We start from the raw sequence: 24855 nt of genomic DNA, 5'->3' as shown, positions 1-24855 counted from the left end.
AAAGAACGAAGGTTACATTTATCCAACGGAACTTTACTTTAAGCAGAATCTTGACCACTTTGATTTTACCATCAATGCAACTTTCACACAACGTTATTTTGTTAGTGAGCAATACTGGACAAAGATGGATGGACCTATATTCTTTTATACTGGAAATGAAGGGGATATTGAATTATTTATTAAGAACACTGGGCTTATGTGGGATATTGCTCCAATGTTCAAAGCCATGGTTGTGTTTGCAGAACATCGTTATTATGGGAAATCTAAACCCTTTGGGAACCTGAAACCTTCCACAAAAACTATTAAAGAATTCTCATACTTAACAGCTGAACAGGCTTTGGCTGATTTCGCAATTCTTGTTAAGCATATAAAGTCGACTGATTCAAAAGCAAAGAATAGTCCAGTGGTTGTGTTTGGTGGGTCCTATGGAGGAATGCTAAGTGCTTGGTTCAGGTTAAAATACCCCCATATTGTGACAGGAGCTATTGCAGCATCTGCACCAGTGCTTTACTTCCCTTCTACTGTAAAATGTAGTCAATACAACGAAGCGGTGACCAATAATTTTTTGAGTGTTCAGAATGGTGAGACTTGTGTTGCCAATATAAGGAATGTCTGGAAAACAATGAATGAAACGGCTAAAAAACCTGGTGGACTTAAGTTGTTGGGAGAAATATTTCATCTCTGTTCAGCAATAAATTCCTCCACAGCAGTGGAAAGTTTTATTAAAGACATCTTTGGCAATATGGCAATGGTTGATTACCCTTATGCAAATAACTTTTTGAGCAACATACCGGCATGGCCAGTTAACAAAACTTGTCAGCATTTAAGTGAGCCTAACTTGCAAGGGTTGGACTTACTGCAGGCAATGCATAGTGCAATAGGGGTGTATCAAAACTATACCGGGTCAGTCAAGTGTTATAATGTTAAGACAACAGAAACATCAAAACTATCTACAACACTGTGGAACTACATGACATGCGGGGCAATGGTCATGCCATTCTGTGCAAACGGCGTAACCGATATGTTCCCTGTTAAAAACTGGACCCAAGAAAGTTTCGACAAGAGTTGTTTTAAAAAGTATGGTATTAAATCCCGCCCTGAATGGGCCCTTACTGACTTCGGGGGCTCAAAGGCTGTAGAAGCCGGTAATATTGTATTTACAAATGGGCTTCTTGACCCATGGCATGTGGGTGGAGTACCTGAGATGAAAAGTGAATCCGTGGTGTCCATTTTAATGTGGGGTGCGGCTCATCACTTAGATCTACGACATGCAAATGATGCTGACCCGAGCTCTGTGGTGGAGGCACGCAAAACACAAGTTAAGCACATTGCTAAGTGGATAAGTTCAACTCAAGAGCGCTTAAGACCTTCAACGGCACATCGTGTTCGCAGAAAGAGAAGAGCATGTGAATAATTTTTTTCATATGTTATAGAGAGGGTTGCATGTTAACTTTTATCTCAAAGCAGTTTTACCACTGTAAACATTCATATGACATGACACATGAATATTAAAATCAAGCCTATCATTTTGTTATATTTACAATCTATCGTGGACGTGACATTATCTTTGCTTAACTGTGTGCAGCAGTGACTAATTCATTACATTACTTTCCTATTTTGGGCAGTAAATACTATTTTCTGCTCCGTAGTGCAATACGTTAAGACCCTATTGAAAGGGAATGTGTCAGTAACAGAAATTTATAAATGTGTCAGAAACAGTTTTTGATTTTTTTGTTGATTATTTGTAAATTTAAACGAAATACACAAAGATTTTTCACATATTTGTTTTGAAAGTGAACATTATATAAATATAGACGTGGTAGGACTTTGATACACCCATGACCACACTGTTAATTTACAGGGTGATAAACCATTGGTCCAAGGATAAGAAATATCTATTAAAAAAATATAATTTTAACACAAAAAAAAACTAAACAAAATTCACAAGTGTAGCTTGGAATTCAACTGAATGAGTATGACATAACTGTTTGTAGTTTGTCACTTAACAAGAAGTGCAACTCTTTGGTAAGCTTACAAATAAACAAATGAAACTTAATTATGACTTCACAATAATGATTATGATACCATGAAATTCCAAGGAAACACCCAGGGATTTTCCCATTTTTTTACCAAATTAAAGCTTTTACAATGGTAGCAGCGTCGAGCCTTGAATCCAATACCTCTGGGTTAGAGGCAGGAGCGCTAACCACTTCGCCACGGCGTCGGACAGGCGTAAAGTTAGGGGTGCCAGGAAATCGTTTGAGTATGACACCACAGTGTCTAAATATATGAAATATAACTGCACGAATATGACATGACAATGTATCAGTACTGTGATCTTTCGAATCACCTCGCGACAACAATGTTAACAAAGGTAATGCTTTGTTGCTTTTACACATCGTCTATGTCAATAATTTGATAACACGACGTGCCTACTCATTAGGGCTGGGCTCTCTTGTTTACTGTATTCATATTTGTGGTAATTGATATTACACCAACCCTTATATTCATATGTATGTTAATTGTACGTCGTATTTTAAATATATTTACAATTTAAGTTGTCAAAAACTTAACAGATTACAGTTTCGCCTTTCGTGCAGGCAGTTTTTCGCGGTAAAACGAAAACAGGTGGCGCTAATTGGTCAATTTATAAGTTGTTTACAGACAGGCATGTTCACTGTTGGTTTATAATGCAAAGCAGCATACGGACTCTGATGCAAAGTAATAGTAGACCAGTTAATCGTGTATTTTAAACTATAATTCTCGTTTGGTTTTCGTTTTAACATTAAAACTTTAAAATGTTTGAATTTTAGGTACTAGGGTAACGGAATTTTGCATAATTTTACTCTGAAAGACGTGCGAATGGTCTGAAATGAATTGATAAATTCGTAAGACACAGTTGTACAATGTTTAGAAGTAGTGTTGCATTACTGACGAAACTACTGCCTCGTACAATACCGAAACCTGGACTTAATCCTCATAACAGCATAAAACTATTACCTGTAAAATGTTTATTTTCTACTAGTAACAAATTCAACGAAAATGGACAAACTGACAGTGTTGAAGTATCTGATAAAGAAGAAAAGCTTTACAGAGCTATTGATGTTTTAGTCAAGGGCCATGAAGCTGAGGTCCTTGAAAGTTATGTTAGATTTTGTGTACTTGCGGCAGAAGAACTGGATATCCCAGTCAATGGCGTATTAAGACCTAAGTTCATAATGGACCGATTAACATTGCTAAAATCAAAACATATTTTCAAGAAACACAGAGTTCAATATGAAATGCGTACACACCGGAGGGTTGTGCAACTGGAAAAATTAACTGAATCCACAGCGAACGTTTTTCTTGAATATTTACAACGAAATGTTCCAGCTGGTGTTGCTATGCATGTCCACAAGTGGGAACTAGAGCGCATTCCCGCTCACATCCGAGATGAGATGGTGAAGAATATGAGCAAGATGACTCCGGAGGATTGGAAAAGAGAGAGCAAATATGCAGAGAAGATGTCAATTAAGAAGAAAACATCAAACAGCGATTATGAAGAATACCACACAACCAAGAAATATCTCTTAGGCACTACTATATAAACTCTAAACTTTCATATATATATTTTAAGTTGAAACAAGCTACAACTTTGGTATTTATCTAGTGTATTTTAATTATCTGTTTTGCAGAGTTTGCCAAGTGCACAGTTTTTTTGATTTTCAAATGTTTGGTAATGATTTGTCCCTTGCATTTTAAATTATTATCACTGAACACTAAACCAAATCTGTATGAAAGTATTTTCCCAATAGTGCACAGAAGTATACTTTGGGCGGCCATTTAGCGATTTTTAACAATTCTAAGCGTCCACGCGAAAAAATATTCATTTTGCAACTTTGTCCATTCATCATAATACCATTGTTAGGACTGGCCAGTTCTCATGAAGGTTGTTACACTTTCCAAACTTAAATTGTTGTCTCTCAAACCAATCTAGAAATATTTAATATCAATAGGCAGGATGCCTGATACTGACTTGTTGGTGCCACTGCTGCCTTGTGTGAGGGTTCCAGGGTTGGGAGACAATGTTTATAAAGAAGAATGCTGCTTCTCATTTGATACACCGGTAATCATACCTTAAATTCTCTAAATAAAGTTTTATAAATAGAATTGATGAATTACCGTGCTAATAGTAATACAGTTGGTAAACAATTTCAGCATCTGTTTATTGAATTAGATGGATTAAAGTGATATTTAAATGTATTTTCATAAAAGGCTAAGTTATATAGATTAGTTCCTTAATTTTTGGTATCCTAATTGACTGTATATACTTTGCTACAGAAATCTGATGATGGTTTATACATCTGTTTGAGCACTTTTCTTGGTTTCAATCGCAAATATGTTGAGTTATTCCATGAAACTACTGGCCATAAACTTTTTCTTCACATGAAGCAAATAAAAAAGGTTTGTATTATAATACCACCTTTGCTACTGTAAATATGATTATGAATACTGGGGATCAAATGAACATTCATTGGTTGTTTTTATGCAGTGTTTATTAAAACTGAATTTATTTTTTAAGATATTTGAATCTGTTACTTTCTATTCCATGTTTGTTTTTAAGCTGCAGAAGTATGTTTATTAATTCTTAATTACTATATTTAAACATGTATTGTTTTATTACAGATTTTGCCAAAGTCAGAAGAAGCATCTCCAGTCGAAAAAAAGAAACCAAAACGACTTGCTATTGGTGAGAATACGCTGTTATATCACTGATTAAATGAATGTAACTTGCTTTATCCTCGCTAGGCCGAAAAACAGTAGTTGTTATAACACGGGTGTTCTGTTTTATACACCTTGTGTCAACTTACAAGTTACCAGCATATATGTTACTTTAAAATAAATTTTTTGGATTTAAAAAAAAAGAGTTGGAGCTGGGTTAGAGGCAAAACCACTAACGCTTCGTCGCTACGCTGAGCAATAATATTTATGACCCTTTCAGGTATAGAAGGTGGTTTTGATGCAGCTAATGGTGAAAAGATTGAATATGAAGATGTCAATGAACTTGTTATTCTACCCGAGTTTAAAGTTATTGGTTTAGATAACATAGAGGAAATCCCATCAGTGGTAAGTTTCATTAATTGCCCTTTTGAATACATCACTATCCGTTTGATGGAATTTACTTTCTTGATTTGTTTTGCTTTTGACGGTAAACTTTTGTTTGTATGCTAAAATTGAATGTAGGTTATTTATTCTCATATGGAAGGGTAACGTCCACACGATGGGTCCTAGGGCCCCAAAACCTGATTCACATCTATTATAGTTGCGCGATCATGGGTAATCATATGCTGATTATTTAACACAATACCCTGTTATTAATGTAGGTGCTTGCCAGTGTCAGTGGGATTCTTGCTTCAACTTCTGCATCGAAAAAAGAAGAAGAATTATCGTGGGATGGAGAAATAAGACCTGTGTCAAAGTAAGATGGACAAGCTTTTGTTTTAGTTATGTACGATGTGTAATGAAGTGTGTAAGAGATAGTGTCAGAATAGATCTGTGATTTCTTGATGGCTTTTAATACAGCAACAACAAATATAGTAGGGTGGAGGAAGATGGCTGGTACTGATTGGCTTATGTGTCCTTGAGCGAGACACTTTGCTTCAACAGTCCAACATAGTGTTTACTAAATAGAATTTCGTACCCTTTTGACTTGGGTAAGGAGCCAACTCTGGCCTAAATCTCGGATCTAAAGGCATGCCACACTGTATGACCTTACCCACTGACAATGTAGCATAGAATAGAAATATGTTGCACAAGCTTTGGGGCTTTTCTCTTAAAATAAACTTCATCCATTTTAAAATTTAACATTAAAAATTGTTTTTATTTATAGACATGCAGAGAACCTACAACAACTCGATAACGGGGTAAAGATTCCCCCTAGTGGCTGGAAATGTTGCAAGTGTGATTTAACATCGAACTTGTGGTTGAATTTAACTGATGGAAAAATTTTGTGCGGTCGACGTTACTTTGATGGAACAGGAGGAAATAATCACGCTGTGGATCATTTCAAAGAAACTAAATATCCACTTGCCGTGAAGCTTGGGACCATCACTGCTTTTGGTGCAGGTAGGCTTGAGTATAGGCAACATGTTTTAACTTTTTTAATAACATTTTGGGTGACATCGTAAAATACAGTTACACTCACAGTTGTCAAACATAGGGAACCTCACTGATTAATGTGGTGAATGCAATATACTTTGGCTCTGCTTGTTTGTATAGATAGCTAACAGCAGGGTAAAACCTGGGGTGACATTGTTAAAAAACAATTACACTTATAGTTGTCAAACATAGGGAACCTCAGTGAATAATGTGGTGAATTCAATATACTTTGGCTCTGCTTGTTTGTATAGACACAAAACATCAGGTGCCACCATTGTGAAGGTTTGTGTATTATATGGCAATGGCTCCAACCCAGTGGTCACTAATTGGCTGTTCCTGAGATATCATCAGTTATAATGTTTATATTAGTTAATACCTTTTACCTTATATACCAAACGTTCATTCATATGATGTTTTTTATTTATATAATACAATACAATGACCTCTAATCCAGTGGTCACTAATTGGCTGTGCCTAAGATATCACAATGGCACACACACACATATATATCACTTGTTATAATGTTTGTACCATCTATACCAGACGTTCACTCATATGATGAAGACACCATGGTAGAAGATCCTCATCTTGCTAAACATCTTTCACATTTTGGAATCAACATGATGAATATGCAGAAGGTTGGTTGGTGGCTAGCTAGTTTTGAATATGGCAATAAATGGGTTTTATTTCAACAGTTTATTTTGTGTTTTCAGTTTATTTTTTCTGTAGCATGGCATAAAAATTACAAAGGTTTTAAAATGTAGGAAAAACCAGATTTAAATGTATTATCATTTTCAAATGAACAAAAAATAAAATTTTGTATTTTAATAAACAAAAACATTTATTTTTATTTTCTTATGACAAAAACATGTATTTTTGTTTTTTAATAAACAAAGTCAATGTCATTCTGCAAAGTGACTAATAATTTTGACAGTGAAACTCGAGGCAGTCTAACTTACGCCTATATTATGCCCGTTGTAAACAGAAATAATTTGGGAGAAAAGCACCATGAAAATTGACATATTAACTTGTTCTTTAATTTTTCAACAGACAGAACAAACTATGACGGAACTAGAAATTGAATTGAATGAAAAAGTTGGGAACGAATGGGATCTCATACAAGAGTCAGGTTCGCTGTGGTTTATATTGACTTTGGTTTGAATCGATGAGTGCATGTCTTTTTATACACCAGACACACATGGTATATTTAGATACCTCATGCTCACTGTCGAGTTATAACATGGGTGTCTTCTTATACACCAGACGCACATGGTGTATTCATACACCTCATGCTCACTGTCGAGTTATAACATGGGTGTCTTCTTATACACCAGACACACATGGTGTATTCATACACCTCATGCTCACTGTCGAGTTATAACATGGGTGTCTTCTTATACACCAGACGCACATGGTGTATTCATACACTTCATGCTTACTGTCGAGTTATAACATGGGTGTCTTCTTATGCACCAGACACACATGGTGTATTCATTCAACTCATGCTCACTGTTGAGTTATAACATGGGTGTCTTCTTATACACCAGACACACATGGTGTATTCATACATCTCATGCTCACTGTTGAGTTAATAACATTTTATTTTAAATTTTCTTTCAGGAAAAAATCTAAAACAACTCCAAGGTCCTGGTTTGGTAGGTTTGAACAACATGGGGAACACGTGTTATATGAACTCTGTTATACAAGTCCTATATAGCATACCAGAGTTTATGGAGAGGTATTTAATATACTACTTATATATATGTATACCCGTGTGTGGTTTGTGTATGTACTTTATGCCAATTTTACCACAATCTGGTTTGATTATAATAAAAAGAATGAGACATTTCATTATATGTAAACGCTTGATGGAAACATCTGGCCTTGGCCGAGGTGTTAAGTAAAGATCCACTGCCATTACATACCTTGCCTCCTACCTTTGGTGAAAGGACAGATTAAACATCTAGTGAGGACCATGCGGTTGATTAAAAAATGTTGCCATTTTGTTTAAGGTATACCACAGAAGATAGGTGCAGAGATTTGTTCAAGAGAAAGTTGTCAACACTGGCTAACCTACATTCTAATGGTTGGTCTGCTGCAAAGGTAGCTACACCATGCTTGATGTCAAGTTATAACATGGGTGTCTTCTTATACACCAGACACACATGGTGTATTCATACACCTTATGCTCACTGTCAAGTTATAACATGGGTGTCTTCTTATACACCAGACACACGTATTCATTCATCTTGAGCTCACTGTCGAGTTATAACAGGTGCTCTTTACACCCCCACAAAATTACAAATTGCTCAAATACTTTCAGGCTTCAAATGAAATCCAGAATCGAGTTTTAGAATCCTCGGGTGACTTCTCGATACAATTATGCAAATTAGGTCTTGCACTTACTTCACCAGACATGTTGAAACATCAAGATTCAACAAAACAGGTATGTTGTACTTTGTACTGGTGTGGAGGCTGCTATGAATGAATGTAACTTGCTTTATCTTCACATATCCAAAAAGACAGTCTTTATAACACGGATGTTCTATTTCATACACCTTGTGCCCGCTTACAAGTCACCGCTGTTGTAGTACACATCAAACTCATAGATATATTGTAAAATTTAGAGTTACACCATTTCGATTATGTACTATATATGATGTTATCTTATATTCACAAAAATAAATGGCTATATAACTCAACATACAAACTCATACAAATCATATAAACAGGAAGTGACCTCGTGCTCTGTGACCCCACGAACCATGAAAAGGATTGTGGGTAGGGGTCACCCAGAGTTTTCCACCAACAGACAGCAAGATACGCATGAGTTTTTACTTCATGTTCTCTCAGTAATCGAGCGTTCCGAACATAAAAACGGATCAGTTTCTCCAGGAGAGGTGTTCAGGTTTATGGTGGGTAGTTTGTGTGAGGTTGTATTTTGATAACTGTATCTTATTCTGTTAATAAATCCTTGAATTCGACCCTGATCTGGTGCCTATAGGGATTCTTGTGTAAAAAAATACAGTAAGGATCGGATCTTGTGCCGCGAAAACATAACTGACAAAATTCGAGTTCAACCAATTGGATACAGGTGACTTGATTTTTGTCTGGTATGTTTTATTAAGGTTTTGCTTTGCAATTCTTTTATGCATTCTTATCTAATCAGTTAATCACCAAATTGCCTTCTTCTATTTGTTAAATGGAAAGGTATATGTGGGCTTCTTAGTAACTGTTTACCTCTCTACTGCAACCAGGTGGAAGACAGGATTGAGTGTCAAGCAAGCAAACAGGTTCGTTACACCAAACGTAGCGATTATGCTCTTGCTCTACCAATACCCCTTGAAGCTGCTGCTAATAAAGGTAACTTGAAAGATATATGCTACTAATAAAGGTAACTTGAAAGCAATAATATATGTAACTTATCTATTGTCGCATGGCCGGAAAACGACAGTCGTTATAACACATGTGCTCTGTTCCCTACACCTCTTGCCTGCATACGAGTTTTCATGTACGTTACTTTTGGGTGATTATTTTTTTAATGAGTTGTTTGATTGGTAGTTAATGGGTGGGGTGTTAGGGCCTGAAGGGAACTTTTTTTTTAAAGTAATTTTTTTTTTTAATATTAACTTGGCTTTTATGATGTCCTTACACCTACATGCTTACTGTCATGTATACACCAGACATATACACCTCATGCTCACTGTCCTGTTATAACATGGGTGTCTTCTTATACACCAGACACACATGGTGTATTTATACACCTCGTGCTCAATTTTTTGTTAGTACATCATTATTATACTAATACTTTCTTTCACCATTTATTTCCACACTACCCTAATTAGATGATAAGGAAACCCTAATTCGGTATGGATTTATTAACATACTAACCAATGTTTACTGAGTCTGCAAAGACGATTAACGGTACAATAATACAACGTTAACACAACGAAATGAAGGCACGAGGCAAGCGAGTGACGTAACAAACGAATCGTTCTGTAGTTAGCCATGCGCGAACGATCAAGTGACAATGGGCGACATAAACATATATATACAATGAATAGTGACGTGGTTCGCTGGCTGTAAACACAATATCATCTACTAATAACCTTCCTTTCCACAGCTGCTGTAGGTGAATACCAAGCAGTGGTTGAAGCAAACAAGAAAGATGTTTCAGTTAAAGTGGGCGAGGTGGTTCGTCTTTCTATACCATACACAGCTTGCATTGAAGCGTTCGCACACGATGAACTTATCCAAGATTTTTGGAGCTCAGCAGTAAAGGTGAGGATATATATAGTAGGGTGGGGAAAGATGGGACACCTTTTGAATCTATTTTCTTCTCCAATTTTGTAGTAAACAAACATTCAACGATTTTTTTATAAAACTGTATCCTCACGGCTCCCACAGACCGCTGTTAATTGTTTAAAACACGATCAGAATATTTGGTTATTATGTGTCAAAGGTGTCCCATCTTCCCCCACCCTACTATATGTTGTGATTTGAATGCTCTTTTGCATATTGTGATTTCGTCCTTTGACCTGTGCCATTTGGAAAATGTTATAGATTTTGCTATAGATAATGCAAAGATAAATATTATTTTATTATGTTTTATTCTCTTCTAAACCACAGAGCCACAGCGCCAGCCAAATATATATGTTGTGTTTTACTTGGAAATGCTCTGCTGCATTTGCAAATGTTATAGGTTTTGATATGGATAAGCTAAGTCGTGAATTTGTTTTATAACCTATATATACTAAGTTCTGAAATGTCATCATTTTAATTTAATCTTTAAGCCAAGTTTGCAAATGTTAGAAATTTTGTAAAGAAAAGTCTGTGAAAAATGATTTTATTGTCTAGGAAAAAGCAGAAGCAAAGAAACGAACTCGATTCGTGACGTTTCCTGATTATCTCGTTGTTCAAATGAAGAAGTTTACAGTTGGGGAAGATTGGGTGCCAAAGAAATTAGGTGTGTGCGATATCTCTTAGTTTGTGTGATGGAATGTTTAACTGAAGAGATCGCATTATTTGTGAATAAACGATAAAGGCGTTTGCAATATTTGGAGTTTGGGTATTTTCATTAAACATTTAACCTTCCTTTTTTGGGCTGTGCCACTGTTGTCACCATTTGGGGTAAAATTAAGATATTTTAAGTCTTTATTTCTCAACGGCTTTTTTTTGGATTAAAAATGCAGTTGTGATACTTTTTTCTATGTTTAGGAAACACCCCATATATTATTTTATGATTTAATTTTTTCTGACTTTGTCTCAATTGTCACCACCAGATGTCAGTGTTGAGATGCCGGACATTTTAAACTTAAACGACCTCCGAGGTGGGGGGTTGCAGAAAGACGAGACGCTTCTCCCCGATATTGAGCCCCCTTCAGCCCCCCCTAGTGAGCCGTTAATCGAGATTGACGAGGAAGCCGTGATCGCGATCAGCCAGATGGGATTTCCCCTAGCCCGATGCCGTGAGGCGCTGGTTGCCACGGGTAACATGGGTGTGGAAGCCGCAGTTATGTGGTTGATGGAAAACAATACGCCAGGTGGGGTTTTAAAAATAAAATCTTAATAAATATGACAAACTTTTAACATAAGTAACAAAATATCATAAAATAGCTAGTATAGTTTCATTTATAAAAAAGTTTTAAAAGTTTTTAAAAAAATCGAAAGTTTAAAAAGATGGAAACATTACATGTAAAGATTACATCTTTTTCCAAAATATCAATAATTTTTATCAAAACTTTAAAAATACAAACCAACAAAATTAAAAACTTTATGAAATTTTGGAAATGTTAAAATCACTTTAAAATTTTCTTTTTAAATTACTTAGTTTTGGAAATAAAATAGAAATAAAAAAAACTTGACTTCACATCACAGAGCCAGCAGGTGCAGCAGCAGCACAACCTAGTGGAGCAAGTGACGGGAACGTAGCTTCGATTGTTGCAATGGGGTTTACCGAAGGTCAAGCTAAGAAGGCTCTTCACGCTACAGTGAGTTTATAATTGAATCAAATCTTCTGGCAAGATTTATTTTTCTAGTCACTTCAGGGTCCCAGGATAAAGGGCCAGAGTTGGCCTAACACTCAGAAGCTTATATATTCCTTTATGTCACTGTTTCGGGATATTTGGGATATTTGGTTTGTTATAATATTTTTGCAGAATCCACAAAATCATAGTGCATTGGATATTTTGTACGAAATTGTAATATATTTGATGCTTTAAATCGATACCATTTTAGGGCAATAACCTTGAAAGAGCAGCTGATTGGATATTTTCACATCTCGACGAATTAGATTCAATTGAGGTGGACACTCCCCTTGAACCAGCCAATCAGGTGGCAGCTGGTGACACACCCATGGATACAAGCGCCAACCATTTAAAAGATGGTTCAGGAAGTAAGGAGAAAATTGAATAGTTTTTATAAAATTTAATTTTAATTTTTTTTATGTAAATATGTTATTTTAAAAAAAAAGTTTTAATTTCCAGACAGTATTTTTTTGTGATTTTGTTATGTGTTAAAAAAAACTATTTGTAAAATGTTATTATTTTTCTAGATTACGAATTGTTTGCATTTATTAGTCATATGGGAAGTTCTACCATGTGTGGACATTATGTGTGTCATATTAAAAAGGATGGGAGGTAGGTTGAATGGTTTATTTATGTAGGTCAGATTTATTGTTAATTGAAAATCTTTTTTTGATGTGTCATATCTAGTGTATAACTAGGCAATTTTTATCAAGTTTTTAAATAAACTTTATTTATCCTTGCGTGCTGGGGCAACGACAGTCTAAATAGCTTGGGTGTACTGTTTATACACCTCGTTCCCACTTCGAGTCACCACAATTTAAACATGTGGGTGATCAAGTGATTGGTAGGAGATGTATCTACCAATAACAATCTTGATATTATCTTCTAAATTATTTATGCAAAACTAAAAGTGCATTTCATACACCTCGTACCATCGATTGTTTTACTGGCGGATTTTAAGTTTTAACCCCCTAATGTTCAAGGTGGGTGATATTTAATGATGAAAAAGTAGCTGAATCGGAGCAACCACCGAAAGATCTTGGGTATATCTATTTCTACAAGCGAGCGTGAGATTTCTATGTCAATATTTCAATCTACTGTGTCCCCTGCTACATAAACATCATATATCTCAACTCTAAGATATCTATGGTGCAATGCTCCATGCATGTTGTGTTTATGGTTCACCCATGTTAGGGCTGAAGCATGAAATTAAAATAAAGTTCAAATTTATCTCATGTTTGTTTATTGATGGAAACGAAGGACATTATGATGTCATAATGATTTTTCTTTTTGGGATATTAGTTTAATTTGACAACAATTTTAAATTAATGTAACTTATTTATCTTTGTGTTGCGGGCAAGGATAAATAGTTACAACGTCAGTCATTATAACCCGGTGTTTTTTTTTCTTATACAACTTCCCGATTAACACTTTTGTTGGCAATTTTTTTTGTTTTGATATCAGTGTCAAGCATCTTTCGTTACGATGTAAGCACTTAATCACTGAGTCACGACACTGGACTTGTTTTATTAATTATGTTATCATGCAGAAGGACACACGCACATCGTATCCAGCCTTGTACGCACTCTAACCATTAAAACTTCCACAGTCCATTTAAAGATCCCACTATTAGATGCAGTATAGACACAGGTTTAATATAGGATTTTTCATGTATATGGCTGACATTTAGATTTTAGACAAACAGTAATGAACACTGGGTTGGAGCATTAACTATTACAGCCAATTAATAGTTTAGGTTTCTTTAAGTTTCCAGTTTATAAAGCAATATAGACACATATGTTTAATATCAACACAGTAAGTACAGGTAAAGCTTACAACACTGGTAAATATACTTAGCATACAAGCATAGAGAAGCATTAATGGACAGGCCAGTCTAGTTTCTAAATTAAACTTTTAGTTTAAATATTAGATCTTATTGTTGGTGAACGAAAGTGTTGTATAATAATAAATAGTTTTCTCTATTTGCTGTTCTAGTTTCTATTATCAATCGGATAACTTTAAATTCTGAATGAATTCATCAATCTATACTGAAGATAAAATTGTAGTCATTGTTGCAAAAATGTTTTTGTTATGATTTGATGTTGCGTTAAAATCCCACCACTAGAGGCATGATCAATGTTGTCATGGCGACGAGAATAAAAGATATTTTGTTGGCATCTAAGAAAATTGTTGAAATAAATGCATAAAATAAAGATTTTCTGGTTAGTTTCAATACAAACATGACAGTAATTAGGATACATTGTTTTTGCAATATTAACAACTCTTTAGTGATCACTGGATTGAATTAAATTCTTTAAGTTTTGTCCCAATACACTATAGTGACCAGTTTATGACAAGAAAATAATAGAGATATTTAGGAAAATTAGTGAATATGACACACAATGGTTTAAATAAATGCCAAATTTACCACTTTAGAAACCATAGTACTCTTGGAGTCTGCTGTTATACCGTTATATTTCACACAATCACATAACTGGTGCCATTAAAAGTTATATATAAACCCAGATATATAAATTTCAAACCACCCCTTTACCTGCTCCACCACGGCCACCTCCGTGTCCAGCTGTGTTCACGTTACCAGACTATAAACAAAAACCTAAGTTACAATATCGCACATAACATAAATTCTAAGAAAATTTTATTTATATCTTTGAATTTAGTATCGAAGGTCAGATTAATTAAAACAGCGAAGAGAATGGAATTAGCACCAAAATAATAGTTGTTAAAACACACTTTGGATAAAAAGTGTGGACTTAATTTACCTGCTTTGCTGGAGACGGTTGTTGAACTATTTGCGGTTCTGCTAAGTTGCCTAAAAATTAAATTTAAAGTTAGGTTTTTACTTAAATGCTACCATGCATGTTAGAAGCCTGAGTGTTCTCATATTTAAGCACTTAAAAGAATTTATGAATTACTTAATAATAATAACTTATTCTGTCTCTTTTTATTTGCGACTTAATTAAATAAATGATTAAATGTAACTTTTTAATCCATACATGTCATTGGCAAGATGCAAGTACTCTACTTTGTCACGCCGACTTTAATGTAAAACTTACCCTGCTCAGTTGAACGGTTAGAATTCTCCGAAATAGCTGGTCTCTCTTCTCTCTCTCTCACATTCTCCTCCTCATTTGCTCCTGGTGTTTCTCTTTCATTCTCTTCACTCACCACTCCATCTCCTTCCAATGAGATCTCGTCTGGATCTTCAACCTTACAAAAAAATGAAAATACTTTTTACAACTATTTTCAAATATGTCAAAGTTTTTATGTATTAATGTTTTCCTAAGTACCAAAGTATGCCTATGCATCAAAGCATGAAGGAAAAGGTTTATGAAGATGTTTAACAGGAAGAATACCCAAACCATGAATGAACTGGTCATGATGTGCAATAAGACAGCTACAACCTGGCAGTGGGCATAAGGTGCATGCATCTTCTCAATTTAGTTTTTCTTCTCAAATTCAGCGAGCATGAGGTATATGTAGTCAGACTAAAAGATGAAACCTGGATTGGAGAATTAGTCGTCTCATGTTCAAACACAGTAGTTGAAGGACTTGGCAACTCCATGGCGCCCTCTTCAGGAAACTCCCTTACAATATCACTGACACTTGGTGTCCCCTCTTCCACATCATGAACTAACATGATTGGTCCGGCGGAAATATGAATTCTCTGCGTTTCATTTGCACTCTGTAAATCAAAATAACACAACATTGTTAAATGCATGGGCGCTAACCACTGCGAAACGTGGCCCAACAACTGCTGTCTTGATGACTGTTACAATACTGTATCCCCATAGGTTAATGCCAAGTAACTGGAAAATAAACAATCACCCCGACATTTCTTCTTCTACGAGACGCATCCTCACAATTGTAAGGACATCTTGCTGAACTTTCACTTCCAACAGTACAAACTATGAGCTCACAATGAACATAGATCTGTAACAATTAAAATAATCAGGAAATAATGAGTGTTACTTATTTATCTTAGCAGGGCAAGGCAACAGCAGTTGTAATAACACGGGTGTTCTGTTTCATAAACCTTGTGTCTGCTTACCAGTTATCACATATATAACTTATTTATTTTCGCATGGCAAGGCAACAGCAGTTGTAATAACACGGGTGTTCTGTTTCATACACTCTGTGTCAGCTTATGATTACCACATAAGTGACTTTGCCAGTGATTGTTCCTGTATATGAATTAATGTCACTTATTTCATATCAATCAGAACTTAGCATCCTTACCTTGGTGTTGAATCCTAGAAAGCGAAATGCTTGGACGCTAAACCGAGATATTTTTCCTGAGTCACTTGGCTCCAAACGAAATGTCTCATCGAAAATACAGCTGTAAAAGTAATAGCTTTTGATATGAAATCATATTATTTTGATTAAAATCGATTTATATGATGACTAATAATTCTCACATAGCGTCAGCCATATAATCTGTGCTTTTATTTTGCTGGTGTCTGATTATTTCTTTAGGCAATAGATTTCTTCATGTTTTTTTTTATGTATGGCTAATAATTTGGACAACCATTAGTGACCACTTGGTTGGAGTAATTGCTGTTAAGTGTTTTGAGCAAGGACAAATCCGCCGACAATGGTAGCAGCGACAAGCCTTAAATTCTTAACCCCTGGGCTAAAAATAGGCGCGCAAACCACTTTGCCACGGCGCCAATCAAAGACACAAGCTGTATGAATACTAACTTACCCTTCCTCCATCATACGATAGTTGTTTGCATTGTACGGATCTTCGTTCGGGGTTGCTATACACGTTACCGGGTGTAGCTCCACTTGGTTGCTCGTCATTCTTAAACGAATCTTTAACAAAAAATGTAAAAAAATGTTTTTTTGCTATTTGTTTACAAAGGTTTTTTTACTTTTTAAAGCATTGGGCAGACTTTAGCCCCCATTTCAGATTTCACAAAATACTAAAAAAACAAAATTAGTTTACTCAAATATAAATGTTAACAACCATTTTTTCAAATTAAGTAACTATTGCGCAAAGTATATCACAAAGGTGTTTATTATAACAACAAAGATTTTCATTATTACATAACAAGTAACATTCTTACTTCAAAATACAGCCGTTGGTTGATGCTGATTCTTATTGGGTAATCTGAGCTTGGATAGGGACAGCCATATGTGCTATTCTTGTAAATAAGAAACACATGTGGGAGATTTGGACCATTCTGGACAGTGACGCGAATCCTTGGTCGACTCTCAACAGGTCGGAAGTTTTGCTGCAATGTAAGATTTATCTTAATTAATATAAAGTATTATGTTATTTAATGAATTAAGTAACAAATTATCTTATTTATAATTGTCCTATTCAATCAATTATGTAAACCTCAAGGACTAAAACCCACTGTTCTGACTTCTGAGCCATTATGTACATACCAAAATGAAAACCATGTATGGATGAATGTAAGTGGCGGGGCACGACACTCGTTTTATTTTTATACACCTTGTGTTCGCTTCCGAGTTACCACTTATGTAACTTCGTAGTTAGTTTACAATAGCAGCTTTGAAACAACATTTTATGTTATGTTTTGTGAGCATAAAAATGAATAACAGACAAGCAATAACTCCCCACCAACAAACAGACAAGCAATAACTCCCCACCCACCATTTATCCTTGCGTGGCGGGGCAACAACACTTGTTTTATTTTTATACACCTCGTGCTTGCTTCCGAGTTACCACATATATAACTTCTTAGTTGATGAATATTTCCAACAAACAGACAACAACTCCCACCTACCATCAACATGTGTCTTTGTGGGTACCGACAGTCCAACACCATATACTCCAATGACTCGGTGATTTCTTGTTGGCTCCGCAATATGGAACCACGACTCAGCAATCGAACGGTGTTGCTAAACGACATCTCGTCACCTCGAATGTTCTAAACATAATTGGTTCGTTGTTTCCATTTTTGAAAATAAAAAAAAATGTATTACTGTATATGAAAAAATGTGAACTTATTTATCTTCTTGTGGCAGAACAACGACAGGGTGTGCTGTTTCGTACATATCGTGTTTCATACATATTATAACACAGGTGTTCTGTTTCATACATAACATGCCTGCTTACAAGTTACCATGTAGGTAACTTTGTGGGTGATTGTTTTTCATTCTTTAGTCTGGTGTATAAAAACACACCTATGTTTTAACTTGACAGTGCTGACCACAAGATTTTTAAATCCATGTATGAAGTGCTATTGGACACCTATCTGGTAACAAAACAACAAAATATCCATTTTATAATCTGTCAAGTACAAATACCCAACCCTAACACCCTTCTTACCCTTGCTACAGTCCCACACCCATCCAAAGTAACGTGTACAATAAGATGAGTGGAATTACGTCTCGGTTGGCATGAAGCATTGTTTAACACAATAGTTGCTTCTAACATCTGTGGGAAATATTGCAGAGGACAGGCAGCCTTCATAATGTAGGGGGTACATTCAAGGTGGCAGGTAGGTCTGTTGTAAGTTGGTGTTTCTGCAATTAAATGTTTAATTAAATACTGAATGTGCGCCCTGGTGTATAATATAATTTCAAACTTGATCCTTGAAATAGTATAAAAATATAAAATAATACAAATATAAGCAAGGCGCAAGAATGGTGTTTCTAGATGTAAATGTAACATAGTATTTATCTCTTTGAGTATGGTGACAACCATTAAATTATTAAAATAACAAAATGAAATGGAATTAGTAGCAAAAAAAAACATTCAATAAATAAATAAGTAACTAAATAAATGTATCTATACCCTAAATCTTTTAAAATGTTGAAAATAATTTATTTGTAACAAAAACAAGAAAATACATTATAATCTTATGACAGGAAAGTGACTTAGCAAACCTAAAAAGTAAAAATGTTATTATTAAAAAGATGTGATTTTTTTTCCGACAAAATTGCAACACAAAATATTTTTTGGGTTGAAATAAACACAATTTAAAACATTTCTATAAATATCTATACTCTGTACATATCTATACTCACCCATATCTCCTGATGATGTTTGTTCAACAGATTCTGCTTCTAATGAAACATAAATGAAATACTTCAGTTATTATGATAATATATAAATCAAATCAACGTTTTTTAAATATTGGGTTGAATTTACATCGTAAATATGGCTGGTTCATGAATAAAAAAGAAAACAATCTTAAGAAACTTTTAATTAACATTAAAGAAGTTAAAAATGTATAAAATATTTAATAGTTTTAGAGATTGAATAAAACAAATATAAACTTTTGACCTTGTGTTGAATTATCTTCAGTTGAATTGTTGACACCAGGTCCGTATGCAACCACAGTTAGTGGGAGATCTGAATAAATATATTGTTGTTATTTGTCTGATGTATCACAATAATCTGTATTAAATAAACTGACAAACTGTAAGTGTAAATGTAAGTGTAAATACAATAATAATATATAAGTATAATAAAGTATAATAATATAAAAAAATACAGGTATAATATGCCTGACAACACCATTTTATATATTGGTATTTCTTCTGACAATCTTGTCCGACAAATGTCACCATAATCGGTATTAAATTAACCGTAAATGTAAATTCTTTGCCTGCTAAATATGTTGTTGTTATTTTGTTTTAGTCTTTGGGCAAGAGTTTTGCTAACAGGTGTTTTTTTTGTAAAAGAGCCGAAGCACAAGTTTAATATGCCTGGCAGCAAGAGTATATATATTGTTATTACTTCTGGCAAACGTCACAAAAATCTGTCTTAAATAAGCTGTAAATGTTATTCATTTCTCTGCTGGAAAACTTTTAGTCATGCATTTAAGTTTTAACTAATATTTTTACTACTGACCAGTCTTTGGAACATATTTCTTTGCAGTGGGGCCCGTTTTTCTAATCTATATTGTTTTATACAACAATAAATTTATATACAACAATTACATTGTCTCTTTGTTGAGAAAATTTTTCATAAAGTTAATTGTATAAAGTATAAGAAACACAGTATAAATTATAAATACCTGTTTCGTTCAACACTTGACTGGAGTTGGTGACTTCCCATGTTTCCTGCTGATAAACCAGGTTATAATCTGACTCTGCTTTGTTAAATGTATGAAAGAATGAATGAAACTTATTTGTCCTTGCGTGTCAGGCAACGACAGTCAATATAACACAGTGTGCTGTTTCACACACCTCGCACCTGCTTATAAGTTTTTTTACTTTTATTATTCTGTATGGGTGAGATCTTTGAGGACCTGAGATTCAGGCCAGAATAGGCCCATTTCCCCATTGCTTATGAGACACCACGTATGTAACTTTGTGGGTGAATATAAAGTAATACGAGTGTTAATTTTTAAGAATGTATAAGTGTAGGATAACTTAAGTACCACTGGTATTTCAGGAGTTCCTGTCGTTACTGAAGGTTCTTCTGTAGTTTGTAGAACAACATCTAAATAGAAACCATATTAAATCACGGATAATTTAATCTTCAATTTAAACAACACAAACGCACAATCTTACTGTGTTACTGTTATGTTACAGTGAACTGTATTTATTTCTTTGGTCACAGATTAGAATATTATTAAAACAAAACACTTAAGTAGTGGTAAAACAACGCAACAACATAATATAAAAGCTAAAAAATAAATAAATATCAAATAAATTTACACTAAACTGTTTCATCATTGGTTCCTATACATTGTCATTGCATTTATTTTTGATCAAAGTAGGAAAGAAACTTAAACCATAAAAAGTATTGGCAACATTTTTTTTGGCTTAAAGCAATTTCCTATTTTCATTAATTATTTATTCTTGCAGATTACTTAGGGGTATATAAAGCACGCAATCGCTTAAATACTTAATTATAACAAGCTTAATTCACAACTTAACACAGTGTATCCTTATGTGTGACACCATTATTGCATTAAAGCTGAGATTTGAACTGAGATTTGGGTCCCTTACCTAGACTATTAATGTGCATTTAAAGACAAACCAGTGTATACACTTTGTACTGTATGCATTTAATCCGAATTTTTCTTGTCTTCTTCATTATCAAGTACTACCATAGGTCTCTTTTTAAATATCAGGCTCATTAGGATTTTTGACTTATATTTATAACTTTTATATACTAGACTTATAAAGAGGGGAGTGGGGGAAGATGGGACATTTTTAGCACATAATATTTAAATATTCTGATCGTGTTTTAAACAATTAACAACGGTCTATAGGAGTTGTGAGGATATGGTTTAATAGTTTATTTTAATGTTCTTTGTTTACTACTGAATGGGACGAAAAAATAAAATAAAAAGGTGTCTCATCTTCCCCCAACCTACTATATTATAAGACTGTTCAGCACAACAATTACCTTGTATTTGTGGGTGAGTGACTTGAACTTCTTCTGGTTCAACTTCACATATATAAGCTTCCCTGCCCGCGCACACAGTGTCGTACCAGTTAGCGATGCTACGTGTGCCAACCAGCTGTGGATTAATTGAATAATAGAATGAATGCAGTTTAGATATTCTTACGTGGCGGGGCAACGACAGTCGTTATAACACCGGTGTTATGTTTCCTACACTTCGTGTCCGCTTACGAGTTACCACGTGTATGTAACTTATTTATCCTCGCATGGCAGGAAAACAACAGTCGTTATAACACGGTGTCCTGTTGACCTGTTCCATACACCTTGTGCCAGCGTACGTATTACCATGGACGACAGTCGGTATACGTGATAACTCGTAAGCGGGCAGAGGTAGAAACAATACACCCGTGTTATACCGACACGCAAGTTACATTCACTTTTTGCATTCAAGTAATGAAAGTATTAACGGTGTATGTGTCTTATCGCAGGAAATAGATCAAAACAAATGATCACTAATGGGTTGTTTTGTTATATATACAAAATTATATAAAAAATAAAATAATAAATAGGCCTTTACCAACGAATGTGCATACGTGGTAACTAGTGTTAAGCGGACACTGGGTGTATAGGCTATATGAAATGAAGCCACACCTGTGTTGTAACGACTACGATGGTTTGTGTTTACAATATTTACTCAGTCACTCAGAAAAAGGTTTTTAGACTTCTCACCATTTTGAATTATCAATATTTCATGAATTGGTTGATTATTTGTTTATACTACGTAATAATGGGTTGAACAATTAACCTCAGACGACTTATTGTTCTGGTTTCACTCTAATTGTAGGGGACAATGCTAAAAGTCCGCTGCACGCGTTTAAATGATCGTTTTGGCACATCTGTAACACATAGCGTTAGATTTTGATAAAAATTGTAAAACGTTTTTTTTTAAATCGAGTTTTTAAAGAAGTTTTTATTAAACTCGTTTACAAATAGTCCTTACTGACCCTTATTTTTTTAAATAAGAATTCTAAATTTCCTTAACAAATTAAATTACCACAGCCGTTTAAAAGTTTCGTTTTTGTGCATGTTTTTTGTTTATTTTCTCATTTCACGAATGTTTTCATAATTCACATTTAAAAGCATACGTATAGTAGGGTTGGGGAAGATGGGACACCTTTTCATTCTTTTTTAACTTGTTTAGGACATTTAGACCTCTCCCGTCCCATTTGGTAGTTAACAAAGAACATTTAAAGAAATTTAAAACCGTATCCTCACGACTCCTTTAGACCGTTATGTTGTTCAAAACACGTTCAGGATATTTTGGATATTCTGCGCTAAAGGTTTTCCGTCTTACCCCAACATATCATATAACGCTAAAAAAAATTTCCTGCGTTACTTATTGGTATATGAGTTATATAACTTTGATATTTCTTCCCATTATAGTAGATCATATTCCTTTGCATTTCCCTGCCCACGGCATTGCATTATTTACGACCTAGCGACGAAGTATTTATCCAACATAGCAACATGCACAGACTCACTGCAAAGGTAAAAACGGTGGTCTTTCATATAAGTCGCTCAATTTCATTAAATGGTTTGAAATATAAATCATTCATGAGTTTTCTGTCGCGTGTTAATACATCACACAAGTAATTGCATTGAACTCCCACGTAATAAGTACATGGCGTGTGTTTGCAAACCACTATTTCATAATCGATTATTTTTGGTTAAATTAGAAACGTTATACACAATTAATATACGAATGTTTGCTATTAGTTTACACAATTTAACGGTGGACATGAGGTGTACGAACACACGGGTCTAATATTTACTAGAAATTACAATATCCATTAATATATAGAGGAGTGGGGGAAGATGGAACACATTCTCATTCTGTTTTTTTCTTTCCATTTGGTAGTAAACAAACAATATTCAAAGAGTTATAAAACCGTATCTTCAAGATTCCCATAAACCGCTGTTAATTGTTTAAAACAGGATATTTGGATATTATGTGCTAAAGGTGTCCCATCTTCCCCCACAGTACTGTACATCAGGATATTTAAACACATATAGGCTTCCAATGCAGTTTAACCAAGTCTTATATCCAATATATACCAGGGTACACGGTGTATATTTCAACTTACCATGAATGTTATTTTGACGCAGTCTTGTCTATCCGCCCTGTCACCTGATCTCGCCCCACCACTATCGGGTTCTTGAACCATCCATGGTGCAAACGAACCGTCAACCAATGGTTGTTGGTCGTCTATCCATGTTAGGGTTCCTTCCACTTCCTATAAGGAGCATGTTAAATGATTAGAACTTGTTTTATCCTCGCGTGGCTGGAAAACGACAGTCGTTATAACACAGGCGTTCATGCACCTCCAACTTACGAGTTGCCAAGTATGTTACTTTGTGGGTGATTATTTTTAGCTCTTAAGGTCATAGTTAGCGCCAAATTATCAGCCATACAAAAAAAATAAAAACAAACAAAAAATAATCACCCACAGAGTAACATACGCGGTAACTTGTAAGCTGGCACGAGGTGTTAAACCTGTGTGATAACGACTGTCGTTTTCCGACCACGAAAGTAAGTTACATTCCTTTATTCGGTTTCCTAAATAAAAACAGCCCCTTCCCCCCAAAGAAAGACAGGAGCGCTAACCAACTGAGCTACCTCACAGGTACATTATAGGCATATAATGTCATTGTATATTTGACCCACTCTGTCAGAAAGGCCAATCCATGCTCTTTGACTGAGTCCATTATCCGTGACGTATTTCGCCAACCCTGTGATCGTTAATCGCTCCTTAGGTGTCGCTAGAGTGGCGCCTATTTCATCGCATTTGTCGATTGCATTCTGTGATTTATGAAAGTTTAAGCATAAGAGAAAATAGCGGAAATTTTGCAGTGGCGCACCCAGAAGGAAATAAAGGGGGGGGATAATTTCGCGGACTTGTAATGCAGCCTTGTAATGTACCGTCATTTAATGGAGGGCGAGTTCGCGGCCGTGTAACTAGCGTCGTTTAACGTGGGACGAGTTCTCGGCGGTGTAAGGTAGGCATCGTTTAACAGGGGACGAGTTCGCTGCCGTGTAACTAGCGTCGTTTAACGTGGGACGAGTTCTCCGCGGTGTAAGGTAGGCATCGTTTAACGGGGGACGAGTTCGCGGACGTGTAACTTAGCGTCGTCTAAAGAGAGACGAGTTCGCGGCCTTGTAATGTAGCGTAGTATAACTATGGACGAGTTGCGGACTTGTAACGTAATGTCGTATAACGAGTGACGAGTTCGCGCCCGTGTAATGTAGCGTCGTTTAACGAGGGACGAGTTAGT

At 35.2% G+C, this 24855-nt stretch overlaps 4 protein-coding genes across 5 annotated transcripts in view; 3 read left to right on the top strand and 1 right to left on the bottom strand.

Moving 5' to 3' along the window:
* Window positions 1-1781, top strand: part of LOC100177495 (lysosomal Pro-X carboxypeptidase) — a 2618-nt gene extending 837 nt beyond the window's left edge. The window contains exon 2 of the mRNA XM_026837305.1: window positions 12-1781. Coding sequence (XP_026693106.1) covers window positions 12-1414 — 1403 coding nt within the window. The 3' untranslated portion in view covers window positions 1415-1781. The remainder of the gene's footprint in view (window positions 1-11) is intronic.
* Window positions 1782-2807: 1026 nt separating this feature from the next.
* On the top strand, window positions 2808-3979 carry LOC100175178 (28S ribosomal protein S10, mitochondrial). The gene is made up of 2 exons (XM_018815835.1): window positions 2808-3803; window positions 3914-3979. The coding sequence occupies exon 1, from the start codon at window positions 2907-2909 to the stop codon at window positions 3585-3587; it is 681 nt and encodes a 226-aa protein (XP_018671380.1). The 5' UTR covers window positions 2808-2906; the 3' UTR covers window positions 3588-3803; window positions 3914-3979.
* Window positions 3974-13399, top strand: zf(ubp)-1 (zinc finger (ubiquitin thiolesterase type)-1). The gene is made up of 20 exons (XM_002122435.5): window positions 3974-4105; window positions 4321-4443; window positions 4666-4729; window positions 4982-5106; window positions 5364-5458; window positions 5870-6105; window positions 6682-6776; window positions 7189-7267; window positions 7759-7876; window positions 8151-8241; window positions 8462-8584; window positions 8871-9053; window positions 9396-9501; window positions 10262-10419; window positions 10996-11104; window positions 11421-11681; window positions 12016-12128; window positions 12376-12532; window positions 12692-12776; window positions 13148-13399. The coding sequence occupies exons 1-20, from the start codon at window positions 4001-4003 to the stop codon at window positions 13233-13235; spliced, it is 2514 nt and encodes an 837-aa protein (XP_002122471.2). The 5' UTR covers window positions 3974-4000; the 3' UTR covers window positions 13236-13399.
* A 272-nt stretch (window positions 13400-13671) lies between these two features.
* LOC100185368 overlaps window positions 13672-24855 on the bottom strand; it is a 12228-nt gene continuing 1044 nt past the window's right edge. The window contains exons 2-19 of one of the 2 annotated variants that reach the window (XM_018815338.2): window positions 24248-24382; window positions 23667-23816; window positions 21526-21640; window positions 20549-20610; window positions 20183-20231; window positions 19447-19515; window positions 19188-19226; window positions 18487-18683; window positions 17942-18085; window positions 17255-17422; window positions 16891-17000; window positions 16425-16524; window positions 16014-16118; window positions 15688-15870; window positions 15242-15395; window positions 14948-14997; window positions 14719-14767; window positions 13672-14342 (exon numbers count right to left, since the gene is read on the bottom strand). In XM_018815338.2, coding sequence (XP_018670883.1) covers window positions 14272-14342; window positions 14719-14767; window positions 14948-14997; window positions 15242-15395; window positions 15688-15870; window positions 16014-16118; window positions 16425-16524; window positions 16891-17000; window positions 17255-17422; window positions 17942-18085; window positions 18487-18683; window positions 19188-19226; window positions 19447-19515; window positions 20183-20231; window positions 20549-20610; window positions 21526-21640; window positions 23667-23816; window positions 24248-24382 — 1950 coding nt within the window. In that variant the 3' untranslated portion in view covers window positions 13672-14271. The remainder of the gene's footprint in view (window positions 14343-14718; window positions 14768-14947; window positions 14998-15241; window positions 15396-15687; window positions 15871-16013; window positions 16119-16424; window positions 16525-16890; window positions 17001-17254; window positions 17423-17941; window positions 18086-18486; window positions 18684-19187; window positions 19227-19446; window positions 19516-20182; window positions 20232-20548; window positions 20611-21525; window positions 21641-23666; window positions 23817-24247; window positions 24383-24855) is intronic. The other variant, XM_002128231.4, reaches the window with a different exon arrangement.

This window comes from Ciona intestinalis, chromosome 1 (assembly GCF_000224145.3).
Source record: "Ciona intestinalis chromosome 1, KH, whole genome shotgun sequence".
Lineage (NCBI taxonomy): Eukaryota > Metazoa > Chordata > Ascidiacea > Phlebobranchia > Cionidae > Ciona > Ciona intestinalis.
This window is presented reverse-complemented; position numbering and strand designations above follow the sequence as displayed.